The sequence below is a fragment of the Mixophyes fleayi genome, chromosome 1 (assembly GCF_038048845.1).
Source record: "Mixophyes fleayi isolate aMixFle1 chromosome 1, aMixFle1.hap1, whole genome shotgun sequence".
NCBI classification, from domain to species: Eukaryota; Metazoa; Chordata; class Amphibia; order Anura; family Limnodynastidae; genus Mixophyes; species Mixophyes fleayi.
In genome coordinates, this window is record NC_134402.1 from 325,244,319 (window position 1) to 325,268,151 (window position 23,833).

Consider the following 23,833-nt stretch of genomic DNA (forward strand, 5'->3'; position numbering starts at 1 on the left):
AAGATCGCTATAATATTGACATTGGAATCTTCAGAGTTTGTTTAACAAAGGTCCCAGCTAGGGCTATACAGTTACTACGAATAAGGTCCAAGGATAAGACCTAATTCTCAGGTTGGTAAAACGACAAAGATACTGAACAATCTTGATGGAAGTATAATTCTTCCCCTGTACTAGTGCATGAAGCCGCAGCAGCTGCACTTGTTAAACACATTCTGCCGCTTTAGAATCTAGAATGAGACTCAGAGCACTACACAGCGTTCTTTATTCCAACTGTCACTTGCAAGGTATGACCCGCCTCGGCTGCCGTAGCCCCGCCACAGCTATCTCCATGGTGACCGGAAACAGCGGAACAGGAAGTCCATGCTTGGCTTAAGCTGTGGTGTCAGTTATTAGCAGGCAGAGAGCTGGAGCTGTGAACAAGAGCAGTAAGTTATATCTGTAATGATTATTTGTAATGAAGAGAACCACAGGATGCCCTAAATATAACATGGTCGTGTTTATGGGTATATTGTAACCTTGTTCTGGAAAATTCTGCAGTAGCATTTCTTAATATCTGTATCTGTAAGTTGTGCTGTTCCACAGCTGTCTTATTACAGGCTTTTGTATTGTACCCTCGTTGTAGACCAGTGTTGGCTAACCTGTGATACTCCAGGTGTTGTGAAACTACAAGTCCCAGCATACCCTTCCAGCAATAAGCTGCTATATATTGGCAAAGCATGCTGGGACTTGTAGTTTCACAAACACCTGGAGTGTCACAGGTTAGCCAACACTGTTGTAGACTCTTCCTGTGTTATATGCAGTGTGTGTGTTTAATAGATATAGACTCTTCCTGTGATATATGTAGTGTGTGTTTAATAGATTTAGTCTCTCCATGTGATATATGTAGTGTGCATGTGTTAATAGATGTACATAGACCTGTTTGTTTTTAATGTACAGTCAGTGCAGATACTAATAGGAGTAGAAGGGACAGTTACTTCTTCCACAGAGATAAAATCCCCGTGTTCTTTTTCATGTGTTGTTCTATCAGGAATTGGAATTTTTAGTAGCTTTTGTAATGCTGCAAAACACTTCAAAGTTGGAAACATTTATTAGTGATTGCATTCCCGTAATCATGATAATAACACTGTGTTGTAATATGCTCTTGTCTATTGAAATGATTGGTTCTTTATCCCTATCAGATGGCCTTACCTACACTACCATCATCTTGGCACAGTCGTAGCAGGATGCTAGAGAAACAGATAGTGCGTAATAGACAGCAGGAGGCTAGTTTCCGTCATGAGTGGGATCTGGCCAATCGGTATTTTAAACAGTCCGATGTGCACAGCAGTAAACAAGCCCAGTGGAGTTCACGTGTTTCCTATGAACAGAGGTAATGAACTTCAGCTTAAACCAAATGTTTATTTAAGTGGTGAGATAGAACTATATGTATTTCTGCTTCATAATTTGATGAACTAGTTGGGTATAATGCAGAATATAATTATTTTTTTCTGCTATTGTTTCCCATCTGGATCATGACGCAGATTACGATGATCTTAACGCCATGCTTTATAGTTAGCACAAGTGTACCGCCAATTGGAGAGCCAGGGTCCAATTAGTAGACTTCAGACAGCTAGCAATGTTCTTTTTTGGAGAACATTGGCATTGTCCCATGCACACCACTGTTTTTACTTATGGGGGTATCATGCACATTGATTTAAAAAAATGCAAAATAAGAATTCAGATTAGAAAGCAGTGAATGCTTTGCCTGTAAGAATGGCCACTTTGGGGAGAGTAACCGTTTCATACTTTTTTGTATGTGCAATATTTGCCATAGACTGAATGAGATCAAAGTCTTTAGTGATGAATTAATAATCATTTCCCACCCGTTGAGCATCAAATATTCATGAAGAGTGTTCTCCAATATCTGTATATATAGTGTTCCCTCTTCATAACACTACACGTGCCTATCATCACATATTTTCCCTGCACAAAATGCTACTTATTACTCAGATTCCTCATCTATTATTTGGATTAGATGACCAAATCAAATGTTTTTGTAATTTTGCACGTCCTAAATTATCCTAATACAATCAACAAAACACATAAGCTTAATTTGTCTTTCCCATGATGTTTGAATCATTTATAATTTTATTTTATTCTAAATTTCATGGTTGACCATTCACATTTTAAATCAGCAGCACTACAGATGGCTGTAAACATTTTCCACCTCTAAATCTCCCTGTTGTCTTACCTGAAACATGAATGCCATTAGCTAATGCAATGACAGGAACGCAATCCTTTGCAGCCACATTCCTGAACTGTGATATAAAATTTGTTTACAGCATGAATGCGTATCACCGTGAGAAGCAGAAAGAGGAGAAAAAAAAGAACTTAGAGCGCCGGAGAGATGCCCTACGAAAATTATTACAAGAAGAAAGAGATTTGCTGGAATCAGAACTCCGAGAGCTTTCTCAGAACAGGGATCCTGATATTGTTAGCATGAGGGAGAGATCAGAGGAACTAAAATCTGCTCGAGAAGAGCGGAGAAAAAAGGTTTACTGATTTATTTATTTTTTTCACTGTTTAGTTAACTCAAGTGTTACTCACATATTCTTAAGCAGTACTATATTAAGCTTTTTTTTTTCTTCTTTTGTATCTAGCTTGCAGAGGAATTACTGTATGAACAATGGAAGAAGAACAATATGAAGCTACGTGGGGTAGGAGCTTTTTCTTATTCAAATATTATAGTTGCCTCATCTTTTAGTGGTCATTTATGTCAGATTGTTATGGTATAGTTTTATACTCTTGGTTCAAATGTTCATTTTGTATTAGTTTTGTATAATAGTACATAGAATATATTTATTAATAACAATGCAATGTTTTCTGGCTGTTGTCGTATTTATGCATGTTCTGTTTTATTATTATTTTTATTTCTTTTTGAATTGTTCATTCATATTTAGGTTGAATCCAATTTGCATAAAAAGTATGTGGTTAATGCCTGGGGTCAGCAGGTCACAGATAAAACGCAGGTAATTATTTGGCCCTTTTAGATTCAATTGTAAATGTTCACTGCTTTTCAGTGCAGGTTTTTATGTCATTTTTGTACATGTACTGAAATGATGAAGTAGAATGTTGTTTCACAGATGTGACAGGCAGCGGCCTGCAAACCATTACAAAAATGAACATGGCTTTTAATCCACATTCCATCAAAGGTTTGAAGAGGCCAACCTATTCTACATAATATTTATAATTTTTAAGATCTATGATATTGAATGTACCTTTTGGAAATTAAATTAAAATGAATCTTGTGATCAACACAAGTCTCATGTTCGCTTCTAGGAAAAACTAGCACAGGAAGAAGAGAAGAAGAGGTTTGAGAACCAATATGAGCGTGCGAGGCAGGAGGCCATAGAGAATATGAAGAGGGAGGAGGAGAGATGTCGGCAGGCCGAGAGAGAGCGTTCTGAGGTCCTGCGGCAACAAATGGAGGAGCTCAAATTGAGGGAGCTAGAGGTGAGAGGAACATTTACTTTTATCCTCACCATGATATTTAATAATAAAAGTGAATTTTGGAAAAGCTCAATTTGTCTTGCATCTTAAGTTTGAGAAGCAGTATTTAGTCCATCTTTAAAGGAAAGTAGTAGATACCATTGCTTCTGAATTTTCATCGTTTATGCATTGGGCTGAATAGGTACAACTGTTAAGGGACTGAACATGGTGTTAATGTTGGATGACTTAACACTGTTGTGCTTATTCATACCTGTCAATAAACAGTAAGATTTCATTTACAAGTACCACAGAGGAAGAACTGTACCATGCATGTGCCAGACTCTGGGCGACACTCCAAGACATAACATAGGAATACCATGGTAAAACATCACATGGACATTTCATGGTTTACCTTGGTAATTTTATACCATAAGGACATTCAACAAATTCTATAAACATAATTTATTATGCTAGTATTTTGTGCAATTAAACTGAAAGCAATGTGTGCCATTTTCTAATGCATGGACCACATTCCATCTGTATGTCATGGCACTTGTGGTATGGGCTCTGCACAAGCAGAACAAGCAAACTCTGGTGCACTGAGTTCAGACTAGAAGATACACTTACCACTGCCTATAGGATCATAGCGTGATATCACTGCCAGGTCTGCAGTATATGCAGAACTCCTATACTGGGCGTAATCATTCTGTCCTTGGCATACAAGATGAGATGGGTTTGCTGTATTACCTAACAACCAAGCAATCGGTCTGAAGGTATGTCACTGCTGCTCATCTTAATATGAGGGTGAACACACCCCTTTAGTTAACTCAAAATGTAACAAACTGGTTATATAATGGTCACACATGACAGCTAAACACGGGACAAGCTCAGGATTGAAACATTTTAAAGAGCAGAACATCCACATAAAAAAAGTGATCCCCTCTGTAATCTTCTCAATGTAGAGCGCTGTGTAATATTGTAGCGCTTTATAAATAAAGGTGAATAATAATACTCTATAATGGATAGACCAGTATTGGTAATTCTATAACCATTAGGAGAGAACCGCACCAAGCACCAACTATCCTAGAACACAACACAATGGGTATAGTGGAGAGTGACTGCACTATCTGACATGTACACCTGCCTTATTTACCATAACTGACCTATTACAGTGACAAAACGCTTTGCCTATCACATATAGAACATAATTATACTATAAGATAGTTGTATACTTGACTAAGTTTAAGATTTTAATAAACCAGTTCTCTGGTGACGTTAACTACTTGTGATTAAATGGATAATGAAAAGCTTATAATATGCTACGGCAGGCTCAGAAGTTGAAGAAGGAACAAGAGGATTTATTGCAACAGCAGTGGGAAGTAGAGGAACTTCATGAGAGAAGGAAGAAGATTGAGGAAAGCAGGAAAAAAGCAGAACTTGGGTATGTGCAAATTTAAGTATTCATTTTTTTGAAATGTATTCGTTTTAGTATTATTACTGCGCTTTACTGTAAGTATTAACACTATGCAGCAGAATGCAATATGATTTTGTTACAAATTTTATTTTTGTATCTAAATATTTACATATAAGGGAATATTGACCCACATATAATATGTTTATATATAATACATGCATTAAAAGTCCAAACAGAGCTTTGTATTAGCAAGTTTCACATTGCATGAAAACATAACTAACTGGTGTTTACAGCATCAAGTCAATCACAAGGAAAACAAGACTGAAATGAGTACAGAAAGTAATAGGTAATCCTTTGGTATGCATACTTTTCCTTTACAGACGTTTAATTGGAGTACAGTAAGCAAACGCTCAAATTATAAGGACTACCATAAAACAATTAAAACAAACAAAAAACCCTAAACAAACAGTAGGCGAAACTTGACATTTAGGTATCTGTTGAAATCCTGGAGAGCAATATGCTAATATTATATCAACCATTCTAAATAGTGTGTTCTTTAGCTACGATGAGCCAAATTTGCTTTGATCAGTGCAAACCTGATTGGTTGTTGCATAGCATAAGGTTTAATAACTTGAGCTTTTTCAACAGCTGCTAGAGAAATAACAAACCTGGATTTATGTTAGCTGACCGTATGTTCTTTCCTGGTAGGGAATATGATTCATACATCATAGGTACCCAGACATTCCTCATAATAGCTGCTACTCCTTGAACATTGTAACAAACATTTTTGTGCTCCTCCCTTTTAGTCACTTCCTAAGTCGTCAATACACGGCACAGATGAAAAGGAGAGCCCAAATGGTGCAGGAGGAACTGGTAAGAAATGCCCCAATTATTAAACTTACTATACATTTAATAGTAGTAGTAGTCCTTGGATTAATCACAATATAATGAATAGGGTTACCCTTATTGTACGTCATAACTGTGTTGCAGACCATCAAAAAGTTTCATAAATATAACGTTATAGAAAGCTTTTACCTCAATAATTTCAGACTTCCTAATTATTCTAGTGAACATGGCAACACCTGGGTTATAACTCTTCTCCAAATACTGGATAGTGAAAATGGGCCCAATTCATTAAGTAAAGTACTCATATTTTTTTTTTTTTTTATTAAGTTTTATCCTGGACAAAACCATGTTACAATGCAAGGGGTGCAAATGAGTTTATTATTTTGCACATAAGGAAAATACTGGCTGTTTTGTCATGTAGCACACAAATACTTGATAGCTTATTTGTACACTGAAAGTTAAAGTTGACATTTGTGTGCTTAATGGAAAAACAGCCAGTATTTTACTTATGTGCAAAATAATAAACTAATTTGCACCCTTTGCATAGCAACATGGTTTTGTCCAGAAAACTTTAGTAAGAAAGGCAACAATTTTAGTAAGTTAAGTTCCTTAATGAATCAGGCCCAGTGTTACATACTACTCATTCACTTAATAACTAGGTGCCTGATTCATAGAGGATCCTTATTTCAGTCTCCTGGAGAAAACCATGTTACAATGGAAGGGGTGCAAATGAGTGTTCTGTTTTGCATATAAGTTAAATACTGACTGTTTATTCATGTAACACACAAATACTTGATAGCTTATTTGTATACTGAAATTTAAAGTTGATATGTGTGTGCTACATGAAAAAACAGGCAGTATTTAACTTATGTGCAAAACAGAATACTCATTGGCACCCCTTGCAATGTAACATGGTTTTGTCCAGGAGACTGAAATAAGGATCCTCTTCATTTAAGATCCTTAATGAATCAGGCCCTAGGTTACTAATCTTCTCTGGATCATCAATGTATGTAAACTGACAGCTTGGCAGACTTAACTTGCAGAGATATCCAGTATGGATTGGTTGATTCCTACAGAGGGGCAATAATGTCACTGCAACTTAAATGCCTGCAGTCTATGCTTTTTGACAGAACACGCCTGTGGAGCAGATTGGCAAAAGAGGGCTTGATCTTGATTTCAAACACAGACTGTGAAAATGAGGCCTCATGATCATTCAGAATTTGGGTTTTAAGTCTGTGTCAGAAAACATGTGGGCGGAATGTCAGCTATTTTACCTTCTGGGTTAATATTTGAAAACTTTGATGTTAAGGTTCAGTGGTGCTTTAACAGGAGAAACAGATGTTATAATACGGTAAAACAAATAAGTACTGGTAAAAATACAAAAAAACAAAAACAAATTTAGTAGTTCACAAGAACAGTACAAGCTCCTTTGACTACTCCACCACTATCCCTTTTATTTTATTTCTTTATGCCATTTTCCCACCTGTGGTTGAGCCATCAGTTTTGCTTTTTTAGGAAATGGACATGAAAATCCTATCTGCACTCCTAAGTAAGGAGGACGAGGAGCAGCGATTACGCTCGGCTAGAAGGGAGCAGTCCGCTGCTGACGTTGCCTGGATGAAACGGGTCATTGAAGAACAGCTGCATCTGGAGAGACAGCGAGAGGCGGAGATCGATACTCTGTTCAGGTGACTTCACTTGTACCAATCTCTCCAAATACCGGGATGTAGCTCTGAGCACTTTGCACCTCAAATCACAGCAGTATTATAGAAAGGGGTCAGCGGTCAGCATATGAGGTGCCTGTCAACCATTTTGTCTAAGTTATATAGGAAATACACTATCAAAATGTTAAGAAAGTATTATTCTGTAGTGAACTTGTCGCAGCCATGGCAGCTGGAGAAATAGAGTGCTCATGTATCCATATTGTAGTGCATGGACATTGATGAGGTACACACATGGCTGTATGTCCTCCTTCTGTATAATAGCTGAGATTACAGCTCACCTTATTTATACATTAATCCTCTCGTATGCTGTTCTCCAGTGTAAAAATAGCAGCAATAGCATGTTCCAGATTAACGTCTGAGAATATCCTTGATGTTATGTCTATAGTGAGGCTCTGTGGGCTAGGCTATTTTGTCAGTAATAATGTTCATGTTACTGTAGTGACATTCAAGCTGAAAATGGAAAATAAGAGCAGGAAATGTTACAGGGATCAACCATCCATTAGCTTGTCCTTTGGAAAAAAACATTTTAATTAATTATAACAAATATGAAGAGAAAGACAAGTCAATTTCAAAGTCTTTCTTGTATGAAGTTGTTGCAATTCATAAAACTCCACCTTTTTTGATTCTCCTTTGAAATAACATTGTTATATGTAAAACGATTCTCAAAATAAATAAGAAATGATTAATAAACTATAATTAATAAAAGCATATTGGTTAAATTTAAACTTTTCACATAATTACTCAACTTGTGTTGATTGTGAAAAAAACGTGATCACACCACCGTGCTTGAAAACTCATGTAGGGAAAAAACTAAATCGGCATTTGAATGCTACTTACACTATTAAAATGCCAATTAGCTTTTCGGTTCATGCGTTCTCAAGCACAGTTGTCACCAGTGTTCATTCCAAGGGTGGAGATCTGGGAGCCTGTTTGGATGGGTTGGAAAGTGGCTTGAGACTACGTTATTTAAATAGTCCATTTCTCTGTCATCTTTCAGAAGAGGGTGGCACCTGTCCCAGGAGCACAAACTTTCTTGCAGGAAACTATGCATACAACTTCCATAAATCCCTCCTGGGATTTGGGATTTGAAACTCGATCTAGGTGGCATTACAGATCTTCATATATCATTTTTCAGGAGGATAGAGCTGTCCTTAAGACAAAGCCATCCTTTCAGTCTCCGGTCATTTCTAGGCTCCATTTAAATCAGGACATTGTGATCCTGACATTGGTCCAGGCTTAACCTTCAGAGGAAGAGGGATCACTTCACTCTTTGGATGGTGTTAGGACTTTGAAGATTTATGTTAATAGGACTCTTGAGTTTAGAAAAACTGAACTCATGCCTCTCATATGATGCCCATAAGAAAGGTTGCTAGATGGAATACTTTGGTCATGCGACAGACTTACATTGAGGTGGGGAAACTTGTTCCTCGCAGTTTAAAGGCACATTCTACAAGATATGCGAGTGCCTTCTAGACGCTACACCTTGGAGCCGCAGCTGGGTCAGGCAGCCACCTGGTCCTTGGTTGATACATTCACTAAGTTTAGAAGTTTTATTATGTTTGCATGTAGAAAGATGCTGGTTTTGGACAGAAGGTGCTGTGCACCACAACTCCTGAGCATACTGACCCGTAAGGGCAGCTATGAGACGTCTTCATTGTCTGTGTAACCAATAGGATGCAAGAAAAAAAGTGATTGATGTAAAATCCATTTCTATAATTCCGTTAGGGGACACTGCGCTCCCACACTTTACACTCCTGTAAAAATGTTTGTTTTTGGAGATTGTTGTTTTTCTCTCTCTTTGTTCCTTTCCTCTGTCCTCTCCTGTGCGGCTTCGTTGAAAAGATAACTGCTTGCCCTGCAGTAATAGGCTATAGAAGGGCTGGAGTTTGACTTGGTAAATGACATTTGTAAAGTAGTGATGTTACTCTTATATTCTATGGTCCTGGTATCTCATCGTGAATATGTTCCCTGATGAAATGTTCAGAGGGTAAAACACAACCAGTTATGAAGATCACTGAACACTAGTTATTTGTTTTAAATTGAAATCTTATATTCTTATTTTTACAGTAGAGTATGTTATTCCCTTTATATTTAACTATAAAGAAGTAACTTGTCTATATTGAAGCTACCTGGGACAGTAATTTGGCCTGCATTTTCTACATTGTTGAGTATGTGTACTTTCAGCTCACTCAATATTTTTACATGAACATTTCTTTCCCTGTATTACAACCATTTACTGGTAATCTATTACAAGGGTAGATTAGAGTATGGGTTATTAGAGCTACAAAAAAAGATCTTTTTCAGCAAAATCACACTCTACTTTTTCAGAGAAGAAGCCAGGCAGGTGTGGGAAAAAAGAGAGGCCGAATGGGAGAGAGAACGGGGTGCACGGAATCGGCTGATGAAAGAGGTAAGACACAGAATTTGGCCTTTAGTAAGGCTTACTGGTTCATAGCTTGATTTACCACTTCATATGCTCATGATGTGTCCAGAAGGAGCTACCGTTATTTATTTTTGACTGTACCCTAGCGAATATATAAGCCGTTCTTTTGGTGGAACATTGATAAACACTATTTAAAAAAAGTAATCTGGAAGAAGAAAGACTTTCTGTAGATTCCACTAACGCTACGCTATATTATATATATATATATATATATATATATATACACACACCTCATTATTTACACCAAATGTTAATTAACTATTTTTCCCCAAGTGGATAGATAGTGTTCTAACATATTTGGTGGAAGTAGAAATTGAAAAATTAAAAAAAAATCTTCATTTAAAAAGGGACCTACAGATGTTTCAAGAGATTAAAGTTAGTCTCCATATTGCCAACACTTATAGATCCAATGTAAACATTTAATGTAATAGTGACTGGTATGCAGGCTGCTGTCAGATCCAGTTTGTCTGGAACCATTAGTGCATCCTTTGCCCTTGGTCTGTCTCTAAAGGGGATGTTGTACGGACATCACAGGATCTCCCTCTATACTGTAGGAGTGCCATGACCTCCACCTTAGAAATATACAGCGTTTGTATGCTGTGATCATTACACTGTACTTGGACCCCCCAGGCTGAGGGATAGTGGCATGCCTAGTAGTGTTTCCCTTATAAATGCCCCACCGGTCAGAAGGGGTAAATAACTTTGCCACAAGCAGTAGAGTACATGCAGCACACAATACATATGTTCTCGAATTGGGGACAGACCTACATCCAAATAAGGCGTAGTTTCCTGAATTTTGTTTTGGATCACATTATTGCTTTAGTAATACAATACTACATCATCACAATAAATATTTTGTTCCCAAGTTTTTAATGAAAAGTTCAGTAGAGTAAGTTGCAATCTTTACACATAATTGGTGTAGATAGGATGTGGGACATGCTCTATCATTTCTCTCTCCAGGTGATGATGGGGAGGCAGCTACAGATCCAGGAGCGGATAGAACAGAACAAACGTGAACAGAGGGAATCCCTAAAATCCCGTGAACACCTCATCCAAGAGCTGGAAGAAGTCAAGCAGCTGACTGCTAGAGAGAAACACGAGGAGGAGCAGCAGAAGACAGCTCGCAGGTTGGAGTTGGAGGCACAGGTACCACCCATAAGCCTCACATTTCATACACCAGCCAACCTGTAAATCTGTTATGGTAAATATTAAGAAAAAGGTATATGTGTCCCAAAAATACATTTTCTAGATTTCTGAGCGACATTTGCAAGAAAATGAGCTCATGCTACGTCTGGAAGAGGAGGAAAGAGAAGACAAATTGGCAGGAGAAGAGGAAAATGATTTGATAGAACAGGAAGCGGAGATCATGACACAGAGAGGTTACCAGGAAAAGGTAAGTGGTTCACCTTCTGTAACACCAAAGTGGATGTTTAAGGAATAGTGTCTGACCTGCCAACTTCAATATTTTGTACTGTGTTGTGTAATGGTTGAAATTGGTGTGAAACAAAGTATGCCAGACAGTGTAGATTAGCATAGCTTGCTACAGTAAAGAAAGATTCTGAGCACATGTGACTGATATGGCCATCATATAACCCCATCAGTGCCAGAAGCCTCTGCTATAGCACTACTCCCCCCTAATAATTCTGAGTGGCTGCGTTGTAGGGCAGTCCTTATAAACCTGTCACCTTCCCACTCGCACACAAATAGGGGACAGAGCCAGATGAAGAAGCTTCTGCATCGGGTTATCATGTGACTTGGAAGGTATGCTGGGTTCAGCCAATGGAACAAATGTAAAATATTTGATAGAATTTTATTTTGCCCCCTTTAATGCTTGCATGTCTAAATACAAACATAACCATGGTTTATATGTATATGCAGTGGTAGAAGTTAGGGTGTACATGGTGGTATGATATACCACCACTTTTTCTACTGCCTTCATTGTAAAACGGTCTGAAAAATGTACTACAGTGAAATTTGATAGTTACTACTTCTAAAATGCTTGTGGAGAGTTTAAGCAGCATAACTCTTGTTAAGAAACCTCATTTAGGGTAGCTATTAGCATAGCTACTTGTTTTGTTTATTTTAACAACTTCCATGACTCTTGCATTTAAGGAAAACTCCCTAAAACAGAGGCAAAATGTAATTAGTAAATTTTACTTACTAAGGAACATTTTTCTAAAATGTAGTTGCTATGGACACCACTTTCTTACACTTTTCATAAATATGCCATATTATGAAGTAGATAACACTATCCACACTTCACTGCAGTAGTTACTGAAAAGTGAATGCTGGTTTGTAGTGTTTTTAGGATTTGTACTACTTTCCACAAGTGGTGTTTTCTTCCAAAGTAAAGTGGCACAAATCCTAATAACGTGGCACAATCGGTAACACAAGCGTGAATTAAAAACTGTATTAATGGAAAAAATGTAATCAATTGGTATACGACTTTTTCAGGTATTTAGTCGTCCGAGACCTGCTTGGTTATGACACGGGTAGTTGTACTAAGTCATTACTTCAAACAACAACTCTGTCCTCAGCGCTTGTGACCACCAGGAAGAAAAGCCTGTCACTTTATTTTAGCATTCCAATGTAAATACTTTTGTTTGTAAATGAGCTTTATTATGGTGTGTGTGTGTATATAACTTTGATTAAAAAAAGACCATTACATATTGAAGTAGGATATATAAAACATGCTGCACCTCCTGGAGAACCCCCCCCCCCCCCCCCACCCACACATTAAGGACTAACCTGAGGATGGTGGAGCAGCAATCCTAAACATGTGTAGCTGACAATGGATCACTGAAAGAGTTACAGGCACATAAGCTCTTTCGTAATCATATTTAATCTGTCAGATACAAAGTGTCTGTGATTTTGTCATAGTGCAGTGGTATGTTAATACATATGTGGTTTAAAGACATTTTGTTTCCGAATATAGTCTTCCTAGGACACATCCCTGTTGATGATTTCACAATGTCAGTTACAGAATTATTTTGCCAATTACAAGTCAGGATGAAATGTAAATTTTCCCTACATCCACGTCATGTCACAGAGAGCAGAGTAGCAGCATTACATAGACAAGCATACCATTGACCTGAGCCAGCAGAGCCTCTGACCTGTCACAAGGGTGACAGTGCAACTGATCTCTGTACCCAACTTGTATGAATTTGTATGTTTTATTCACCACTGCTGTATTTTGATGAAAGATTGATACACTTGTGGAAAATATATTGAATTTTATCTGAATTAAATTGCAACAGCTTTGTTACACAAACCCATGACTTGAATCCCTGCTTTGTGCATCTGTTAATACCTCCTCCAGGTTTACCAGTGTGTTTTCTCCTAACCGTGCTGCAGACTATGCTGCTGCTATACAAATAAATGTTAATACATAAAAATATTAAGACGACAAACTGTGGAAATAGGTCAATTTGAAAACAGTTTATTGCACAGCCAGAATTTGAAAATAAAAACCTAAGATAAAATTCACAAGTAAATTGTACACAAGTGTACAAAAAAAATAATGTATACAATATCCAAAAAAGGTATGGTTTAATAATACCACATAAATACAGATTGCAAAAGGCATTTACATTTTCCTATGCCGTAAAGTGTATTATGAAGAACCTTAAAAATGAGACATCTAATTCAGTTTTACTAAGCAAGCTATTGCCCCGTTTGTAGCCAAAGCAACCCCACATCTAAAAAAATAAATTCAATATTTAGACGTGTATGACACTTAATATCTTTTGGCACTGGAGGTAATTTTAACAATGCTAGTGGTTATATTAGAAAATTTTCCCATTCAAAAACATACTGAAAATCAAGGGTGAGGGGGGAGAGAAAAGTGCTAATACTGTTTAATTGTGCAGTTTCATGAAGGAAAAATGACAAGCACCAACAGTGCTTATCTGGCAGTAGTCCAGAGGTTACAGTCAGACAGTGGTTAGATGTCTTGTACCTTTGTTATGCTTAATGGTACAATGGCAGTCATTGCAAAAGACCTGTTATAAAAAGAATGACTAATGGCATACCCTGTCGCCCTGCAAAACCAGACTGAAACCAAGTAGATTGTGTGATGGGTACTTTTTGGGGGTTTTTTTTGTAGCAACTGGGAATAACTAAAACTGGTGAGTTCTGAGGTGGCATTCACAGAACAAATGAGGCAGTTGTTGTACCAGGGCTACCAGACTGCTCTAGACATTATCTATCCCACTGTTGGACACTGAGGAGTCACTGCTCCTGACAGGTAATTGTGGCAACAAAATCTTGCATAGAGTTGTCCTGAAAAAGACAGTGGTATCTCCAGAATGAACAAGGATAACACTACACATAGAAGGTAGCAAAGTGGCCTGTGTATGTCAGTTATTAAATCACTTCAATTCCATCTAATTCAAACCATTAACACTGCTTAAGACACCTTCCCCTATTTACAAGTTGTCTTGACTAAGAAACTAATGGTGGTGTATATAAGAGAAACTGTGGATCCAACATTTATAGATTGTCTAAAAGCATCACTTAGACATTTAAATGCTGCCAGGGCTGGGAGCAAAAGCTATTTTCTGATTTGTTCCCAAGTAACGTATTCTGGCTGTCATAAGGTGTTGGCATTTCCATTGATACCTACACCTTGAACTCTGCCCGCTGCTAGACCTTACTCTACATAGCAATATAAACTGGCACAGACAGGTACCAAGTATGCTGCACCCAGTATTCTAGACATTACCAGAATAAAATTTCACATGCATTTGTTTCTAATGTGATTCTACCCGATTTCAGTACCAAACAGTACATGATTTCTCCATCAGACTGACTGATGGGGTTAAGCATCACACACAGAAGACAGGGTGCGTATGCACCATCTAACCCCCTACTTCACCCTCTCTTCCATCTCCAGTTTTCTTCCAAACACATATTTTGAAAAATAAAATTAAGTTGCTATACAGAGAAAAGGATATAAAGCACAAGAGGATGTTATTGAAAAGCAATTCACTAATGTAAATGATTTAATAAGTGTTGACCTGTATATAGTTTTAGAAGGCTTGCATGGTGGTTAAGAGTAAAATTCATCATGACACCCATTGGGTAACATGTATACAACACTAAGATAACACTGGAGATGGAAACATGCAGATATATTGGGGGGAAAAAGGGTTGTGGTGCTGACTGTCTTCAAGTGCTTCAGTTTAATTCTCATTATCACATACAATCATCAGTTACTCATTTGTCTCATGATGCTAACTCAGCTGCGTGCTCCAAAAACCTATCCTACATTACAAAAAGTTATGCTTTTCCACTTGCGAACAGCTGCAGTAATATCACAATACAGATACAAGGTGGACGCCAGTGGGTCAGCCAGCTCTTGGTTCAATTACAGTTAAACTGGATGTTTTGGCATACTCTAGAACAGCAGAAAATTAAGTCATATCCCTGCAACATTTTGAGCAAAGTTCTAGGAGCCCTATCACTGCCAACTATGTCTCACCTGCATGCTGTGGCGGATGGAGTATGCTACATAGCAGCACTCGGATGGATGACATAGCTATGGAACAACTCTACTCTGGTACCATCACTCTATAAATTAACAGTTTACATGATCGTTCATTATATAGAACACACATAAAAATACATAAATGCTGGATCCCTTGACCTATTAGATAACAAATCCATATGGTAATGCTTCAGATCTAAAACACAGAGTTGTGTGGAAGAGTAGTCTGTACATGAACAGGCACTTATTTTTTATGTAGGACTACCGCCATCCAATTGCTCAATGTCTATGGAGCGCCTTCTACATTAAACCACATGAAACTGTTCCCCGCATGACATACCCCTAGAAAATGGCTTGCTATATGTTAACTAAAATAATGTATGTATGTCAAATATTACCAAATATAATAACACCAAAAAGACTGCATTCTGGTTTACAGTTTGTACACACAATTAAGGTTAATTATGCTCTAGTTACTGAACATTATTGTTATTAACACTTTCATGACAGCTGGACCAGCAACTGTCGAGCCCGGTATTGCTGGACGCTTTGAAAGCAAAAATGTTAAAATTATCTATTTTAAAATGAATAGTATTTTCACAATGTCCAAGTTATAGATTAACTGTAATAAACACATAATACAGTCCAATAACTTCAGCAATATTTTACATAAAAACTATTATTGTCATGTTTAAAAACTCAGCGATTTAAAGGAAAAATGAAAGAAAAGAATAGTATTAAAGTTCTCCAGAATAGATGCAGATGACGCACAATGCTCAGGTTTACATATAAGGCTGTGGGTTCATGTTAAATACAGTCCAGAAAACACACTTAGAAGTAAAACATGCAAATAGTAATACTGATCGTTTTAAGATGAACCGGCCTCTTTATAAAATAATACCTTACAAATACAAATAAAGTCAAATCAAGCCTCCGGTAGGTACAACAAAAGGGTACTAATGTCACTTAGTTGGTATTTTCTTTGGTAGTGATCGTGACCAATTGCTTGGCAGCCTTGGCAATATCATAGGCGCATTGAATGACTTGTTGTGTCACCAGCTGAACGTCAGTGCTTGGACTGGATTCTACAGACAGTGTCTTTTTGCACTCCGTTTGCAGTCGATAAGCACTAGATGTTAGAAGTCGTAGTGATGTCCTCACCATGTCCGACTTGGGTTTCTAATGAAATAGAAGGGAGCACAGATTCTCTATGAACAATATGGAGTCAAACATTTTTTTTGCAATAATCCAGTTAATACTCTAGTATCAACACCAAGCTCAAAGCAGAACAGTTACAGATTTTATTTTGAGAGGTTGAAAATTGAAACCATTGTTTCCAATGACCCCATGTCCACTAGCAATGTTACTTGCATTGTATTTTCTCCCAAATGCTGCCTTCTCCGTTTAGTGCATTTTAACACAAATTGAACACATAGGGCCCAATTCATGTTCATGTTCGAATATACACCCATTTACGTAGCTTTTCTTGCATGAAATAGCTCTGCGGCTGCTCAGGAACGAACATTACACCAATGAACGCAATTGCATGCAATTCATGTCTGAATGCAAATGGCACATACAACCGCCTACGACTTGAGGGGCGGAACGAAGGGGCAGACTAATCTAGGCAATGTACAGTGAGGACGCATTCAGTCCTGGGTTTCTCGTAAGTACTCTTTGGTTTCAACTGTATAATTGATAGTGCAGACTGACTCTGCATAGTCTGTTTTAAAACCTACATGAATGCATGCCACTAGCTAGCACAGAACGTCTATGCAAGCAAGATATAAAAATGCACAGCACGTACAGTACACATTGAAAGCATCTTCATTTATGTATTGAATGTAAAAAAATATATTTTAAAAAAAAGTGTTTGAAAGTCCATATTTATATTAATGATTATACTGAAAGGAGTTGTTCATATATTTTAGAATAGAATATGCTTTGTATGTGTTCTGATGTGACCTTGTATTTCATTTACGTTTGTGTGTATACTACTGTCTGTTCTTGCTGTCTACATATAGTAAGTACCATTTAGGCACAGCGTATTTACACCCAAATTCAAATTGAAATGCATCTTGAGATCTGCTTTGATTTGAATGCAGCCATAACTGCGTTCAAGCTCTTTTTTTAAAAAGCAACTTGTGTGCAAGCTGAATCCGCAAATTAATCAGGCCCATAGAGTACAATAAAATGACTTCCTGAATGCACATAAAAAAAACTGCATGTCAAATGCGTCACATGTGGTTTCACTGGTATTTGAACTTCTGGCTTTAGTGTCCTGTGCATTCAATGCGATTTTACTGCAGTTAGACCGCGCAGACGGCATTGAGAATTGTGTAGATATCTGAAAGAGCCCTTAGTATCCTATGAGCTGATCACACTACACGGAATGATTTTATAGAATTGTTATTTAGTAATACACAAAGCACAAACAAATGCAACCAATGCTTTACAAATAATATATCATGTATATCTATTTATAGATGTGAAAGTGCTGAATAGGTATTTTATACTGATTTAAAATCAGTTTTGTAATCTCAGCCTCAACTAATAGGGAGGTATAATGCTTGGCTCTTTCAAATTGGATAGTGCTGCTTTTATATGCCAAGACCAAAGAGATGATAATGGGAATGATTCGCTCTAATTGTTAGAGTGTGGTTGTAAGTAGACAAGAGAAGAAAACACCGATACTCACAGGTCAACTTGTTTATGGATTTAAATCGGCAACTCAGGATGTGGAACAGACTTCCACACGAAAAACAATACAGTTCACCCTCCTCTACATCAATCAAAATATGGTTTCCACTTTACAGCCACATTAAAGATATTAAAAATGACCCAGCACTTAACCAGATATCTTCAGATTATATCTAGGGAATGTTTTATATAACAAAATAAACACAGTATGTAATAAATACCATATAAAACCCATACAAATATACAGTGACCTTGTGTCATATATGATTAAATAACCAAGATGTAGTTTGATAATTCCTCATACTTCCTCAAGACCTTCTGGTTGACATTTCATTTTGTAGATCAATGTTATCAATTATTATGTATTTAATACTAATAATGTGCATAGTTTTGCCCAACAAAATTACTTTGGCAATATATGGTTATGAATGCATCTACTACATACTCGCCTACTTTGGGCGTGTCCCTGAATAGGGGTGTGGTGAGAGGGGGAAGGAGGCGTGGCATGGTGAATCGCATCATTTTGGTCCCGCAACAAAATCTGCATTGTGTCGCAGGGCCAAAATGACACGACTTGCCAGGAATCCCGTCACTGAGACATGTCTGGGACAGGATGCGGGAGACTTGCCTGCTCTCCCAGGAGTCCGGTAGACATAAATTCGGAAGTCTCCTGGACATTCTAGGAGAGTAGGCAAGTATGATCTTCTAACCATTTTGTTAAAAGTTTTGTTACCTCCAAAAAACATGTCCAGCTCCTAATAACCCAAACTGTATTTTCCTGTGAATAACAATGTTATGATGGAAAGTAATCAACTCTACTACTCACAGCTGGCAAAGTATACCTCCATGGTGCTGCTCTCCACTGGGGAATACGTACAGATTATTCTTTAATGTAATCCAATTTTTTCCCCCAAAAACAATTACAGGACAAACCCAATTAAAACACTGCAAGAGTTTGTAATACAAATCACCCAAAGGAAATCATTAAAGTTTACAACTAGACAACTAAAGTGGTGCAAACTAGATTTTCCTGAATGGCAAAATATGAATTAAGTTAAGTTCAAAAGAAATGTCTCAGGTCACTTGCTCTGCAGCAGACAAGATGAGAATGAGTTCTCTGTACAGCGCTGCGTAATTAGTGGCGCTATATAAATAGATGATGATGAAGAGGAGTTAGCAGCAGTGGTATGCCAAGCCCTCGGTCCAAACCCAACATGCGCAGTGATGTCAACGCTGACTGCAGAGATTTGGAACAATAGCAACTTCTGGCATCTAGTCCTTAGTGGGAGCACCACCTTTTAACACAAACCGTTGAATGGATGATGTGAGTTGAGTGGGGGGTTAAGAGAAGTACCTGAGCATTTAGTGTTAACACACAGGCTCAGTTTAGCTTCACAAGGCCACTGTGTGCTTTATAATCATATTAATCATGAATTTCTTCATTCATGCAATTAAACACTGTTCACCACTTTTTCCAACACAAGATCACCAATATGGAGCAAGAACAAGCTTACCTTTGGGAACAGGGCTGCCATTTCTGTCACTGCAACATGTATTCTTTCTGAACAAGGTAAATAGCTGTAAGGGCAAAGGATAGAATATATATATAGATAAACTAGGCATCATTCAGTGTGGTATGTGAGTATGTAGTATATTCATTTAGAAAGGATAAATTATATGTAGTGCAGAGAGGTTGGCAACAAACAGCAATTTAGATATCCAGCACCAATCCTATCTGAAAACATACAGCAGCCTAGTAGTCAGGGTATATGTACTTGTAGCACACGCTAATGTCCAGTGATGTCAAGAACTGACCGCAAAACAGAGGGGAGGGAAAAGCCAGAGATGACTAATATAAGCATTAATGCTTTTTCACCATAGGACCTTCAGTTAGAAAATAAATATTGTACATAAAAATTAAATAAAACATTCTCCAAGATGGATACCATATATAAAATGAAATAGTTATCCTTATTGCTCTGAATATGCTGGAGCTGCTTTCTTTAAGGAAAACCGATACTTGTTAGGTATCCAAACTACTTTCCCTGCAATGCAGAGAACATGCCTGACAATCTGCTGTGTAGTCGTAATGTTTGTTGCCTTTCAGACTATGCATAGGACAGAGAAGTATAGCCAGAGCCTTTGGCTCTCCCAGATGTGTGGTGACAACACTAAGGTGCCCAGGGCCATACTGTATGTATCAATGAAATGGTCAAGAAGTAGGATTAGTATTTTTTTGAGTCAAAGAAGGAGTAGCTGGTAGTACTACGTGACCAATAAAAGTATTATTACATTATTGTTTAAATATGTTGTCTAAAATGAAAATATTTAAATGTACAATGCACCTTCATCATTAGCTTGTATAGAGATAACCGAGTTAAATATATCTACACCAGGTCATCAAATACCAACAATAACCAGCATGCTCATGAATGTGTAGGTACATAGTACTTAGGAGCAAAACACAGTAATTAAGAGCAAAACAAACAAAATAATTGATGTAATTCCAACCAATAGAAATCATGTATTTCAAACATCACACAGATGATACAAACCTAAAAAGAAGCTGTACTATAAGCTTTTCATTAGATGCAAACATTGCACACATACACACAGTGTAAATCAAATGTGATAATGCCTAACCTGAAGCACTCAGGCCATTGTTAGACTGTATGTCACCAGTCAGGGACTGACTACCTTGGAGGAGTGTTAATTTAACAACAGTTAAAGTGCAAGAGGTTTCAAAATCGTGCAATAATCAATTCCAAAGTGCAAACTATTAATTGGTATAAATCACGGCACATAGAATTTAATGAAATCAAAGACAGAACACTCATAAGCGAATGATGCGCACAATCACAAAACTGACTTAATCCTGTGATGTCTTGTGTTGGTTCAAAAGTAGCATATACTATGTTATACTGTGGGGGGAATTCAAGCGTTAAACCTATTACTGTTATTACAGTAAATTTAACCAGGCGATGAATCTACCATAATAACAATATTTAAGCGCACTATTACCGTAATAACGGTAATTGTGCGCAGGCCGCATTACTTTTTACAGTGGCGCGGCCAATTGAATTTCTCTGTTACTAATGGACAAAGAATAGGAGTTGTGCATTTGTAAATGGCATGTTATTTTCTTAAGAATATGGATTCCATATTTTAAGAAATCCCAGAGTCACCAGAAAGCATAATAGGCACAGCCACAGGATGTACAAATATATCCTTAAAGTGGGATGTGATTATGCCATGTTATTTTCTCAGCTCTGACACTTACATCTTACAATGGGAAGGCTTCCAACTAGTAACTACTGTATGTCTCAAATAATGCATGATGGGAGAGCTTCAAAATGGCAACTATGGAGTGTAACATATGCACCAGTCAGGAATATAGTTATTGACATGCAAGTGTTCATCAGAACACAACCAAAGGGAGAAGAGAATGATTCCATATTATAATGGAAGATCTATTATTTATGCTGCTCTTGACAACAAAACAGGACTTTTATACTTGCGTTAAATCCTTTTCTCTGAGTCCATTGGGTAACATAGGAGACTTTGGGGTATAGAGGCTCAGTCAGGAATGCAGCATTTACTTAATTCTGTAACGCCTCCCCTTTTAAAGGGTGTCCGTTATTTTACTAACCAAGCCACACAGTACAGGAGAAGGAACAAACGGAAGGAAACAGTCCTCCTACATCAAGAACATAACATAAAAGGAGAGTAAAGGATGGGCACCCAGTGTCCCCCAATGAAGCAGATATAAAAATCCTGTTTTCTAGATCATCCAATCGGGAGAAACTGGAGACCTTGGGGACGTCCAAAGTGACCACTAAGGGTGGGTACATTCAAAAGAACTGGTGCAAAGCACCTTCCATCCAAAACTGGCCACCTGCTCAGCAAAGGATCCATGCCAGGCTGCCCATGAGGCACATACTGAACTGATAAAATATGTAGTCACTTTTGGGAACAGGCTGCACTGCTCCAATGTAAGCCTGTCGAATTACCAAAGTACTCAATCTAGCAATGGTTTCCTGAAGACTCTTTTGTGGTCATCATAGAGGATCAAAAAATCCTCTGACTTGAGATCATCACAAGGTCTTTGAACATAGGTCCTCAAAGCCCTGATCACATCCAGAGTGTGAAGAAAGCCCCCTTCCTCCAGAAACCTACAACAGGATAAAACCAGAATCATAATCATCCTAATTTAGGTGGAAGTTTGCAGACCACTTTGGGCTGAAAAGAAGATTGAGTGCAAAGAACAGCCCTGTCTTCATTAAATATGGCGACTTCCAGGACATAGCTCTCAGCTCAAAAACTCTTCTAGCTGTGTAGATATAGCAAAAGAAGAATAGTCTTCCCAGTTAGGAACATTAACTTGACTGTATCCAAAGGTTCAAGAAGGAGGATGCTCTAAGGCTACCAACACCAGATTGAAACACCAAGGAACTATTGGGGGAATGTATGACCACCTTTCTAATGGACTTTTAACTAAAGCCACAGCTAAGATGGGTCTAAGGGAGGCCCTAGCCACCAGTAAATGGACTTAAGGATGGAGCAGACCAGACAGTTGAGGCCATCCTTAAGAGTCACAAAGTTGAGAATGGGAAAAGTGGTAGTCCTGGATAACCACTCAATGGTGACATCCACCTTGGGGAAAGATTCCCGTTTAACTATATCATCACTAGGAAGAAGATAGAGTCTGTAACCTGTGTGAAACTTACATTCCAGCTTAGTTCACTCAAAGTAAATCTTCCAAATGAGAGGAAAAAAAGAGAAGGTAATTTGTAGTTTGCCCTACACTTAAACCATAAATTGTCAGGAACCTAAGAAACTTTGGTGTCTTGAATGTTTAGTACCTAGTGCACAGCCTGCACTAAATCATGTACGCCTTACCTACTAGATTAATCTTCCTCAACACAAATGGAGACCTCAAAGTCAGAATCCTCTGCCACCCTGCCATCCTCATGGAAGGAACAGTCAGAGTCAGATGCACACCAAGATGAAAAGCACTGCAGGATCTAGCGTTTGCAGTGATGTAGCCCAAGTGGCAGACTCCAAAATACTCTCCAAGGAGGAGAAGACCTTAATGAGCTCATGCACTGACAACACTAGGTTTGTAACCCAAGCTGATTAGTCATGTGCAGCCACCACAGAGCCCAAATGCTTCTGGTCTAGAACACTCAGTTGAACAGGTTTATTCCTTAAAAATAGCGCAGCAGCATGAAGGCAACTGACCCCCACCCAACTCTCAGGGACGTTCGGCTAGCTGAGAAATTTCAGTTATGGACTGGGCCAAAGACCTAGCCCAGGCAGGCTCTGCCAGACTGGTAGCCGAACCAAACAGCGTGCAGTAACTGACCCTCAGATTCAGCGGTTGGGCAAATACTGTCAACACCAGACTGTCCCAAAGGCAATTTGGTGTGACATTTAGAGCAGGTAAATAATTTAACACATGTCAAACTCCCGCCTTAGCTCTGGAAGAGCCCTTTTATCGGACACGACGAAAAAAAAAGGAACTCAGGACAGCTACAAAACAAACAAAACAATTTCTCAGCAAGTATGAGGGGACTAAAATACTCAGAATACCACCCGCTATTTAATACTTATCTGCAGAAGGTGTATAGAAAGAGCACAAAAAAGGCTATAATTTCTCATGTGATTTCTCTCAGAGTGTAAGAGCCCTTCAAGTAAGGGGTGCTGCCTGCCTGTGGATAAGCACCTCCTGCCATGGTCCAACACAGAGC

General features: G+C 38.1%; 2 protein-coding genes across 8 annotated transcripts in view; one reads left to right on the top strand and one right to left on the bottom strand.

Annotated features, from left to right (window-relative positions):
* Positions 1-317: 317 nt before the first annotated feature.
* TCHP (trichoplein keratin filament binding) lies at positions 318-13,166 on the top strand. The gene is made up of 13 exons (XM_075214398.1): positions 318-425; positions 1,179-1,369; positions 2,322-2,532; positions 2,640-2,696; positions 2,940-3,008; positions 3,319-3,492; positions 4,797-4,909; positions 5,689-5,755; positions 7,244-7,416; positions 9,781-9,862; positions 10,856-11,041; positions 11,145-11,288; positions 12,350-13,166. The coding sequence occupies exons 2-13, from the start codon at positions 1,179-1,181 to the stop codon at positions 12,380-12,382; spliced, it is 1,500 nt and encodes a 499-aa protein (XP_075070499.1). The 5' UTR covers positions 318-425; the 3' UTR covers positions 12,383-13,166.
* Positions 13,167-13,318: 152 nt separating this feature from the next.
* Positions 13,319-23,833, bottom strand: part of GIT2 (GIT ArfGAP 2) — a 57,004-nt gene continuing 46,489 nt past the window's right edge. For all 7 annotated transcript variants that reach the window (XM_075214371.1, XM_075214365.1, XM_075214378.1 and 4 more), the window contains 2 exons: positions 19,598-19,661; positions 13,319-16,562 (listed from right to left, as the gene is read on the bottom strand). In XM_075214371.1, coding sequence (XP_075070472.1) covers positions 16,350-16,562; positions 19,598-19,661 — 277 coding nt within the window. In that variant the 3' untranslated portion in view covers positions 13,319-16,349. The remainder of the gene's footprint in view (positions 16,563-19,597; positions 19,662-23,833) is intronic.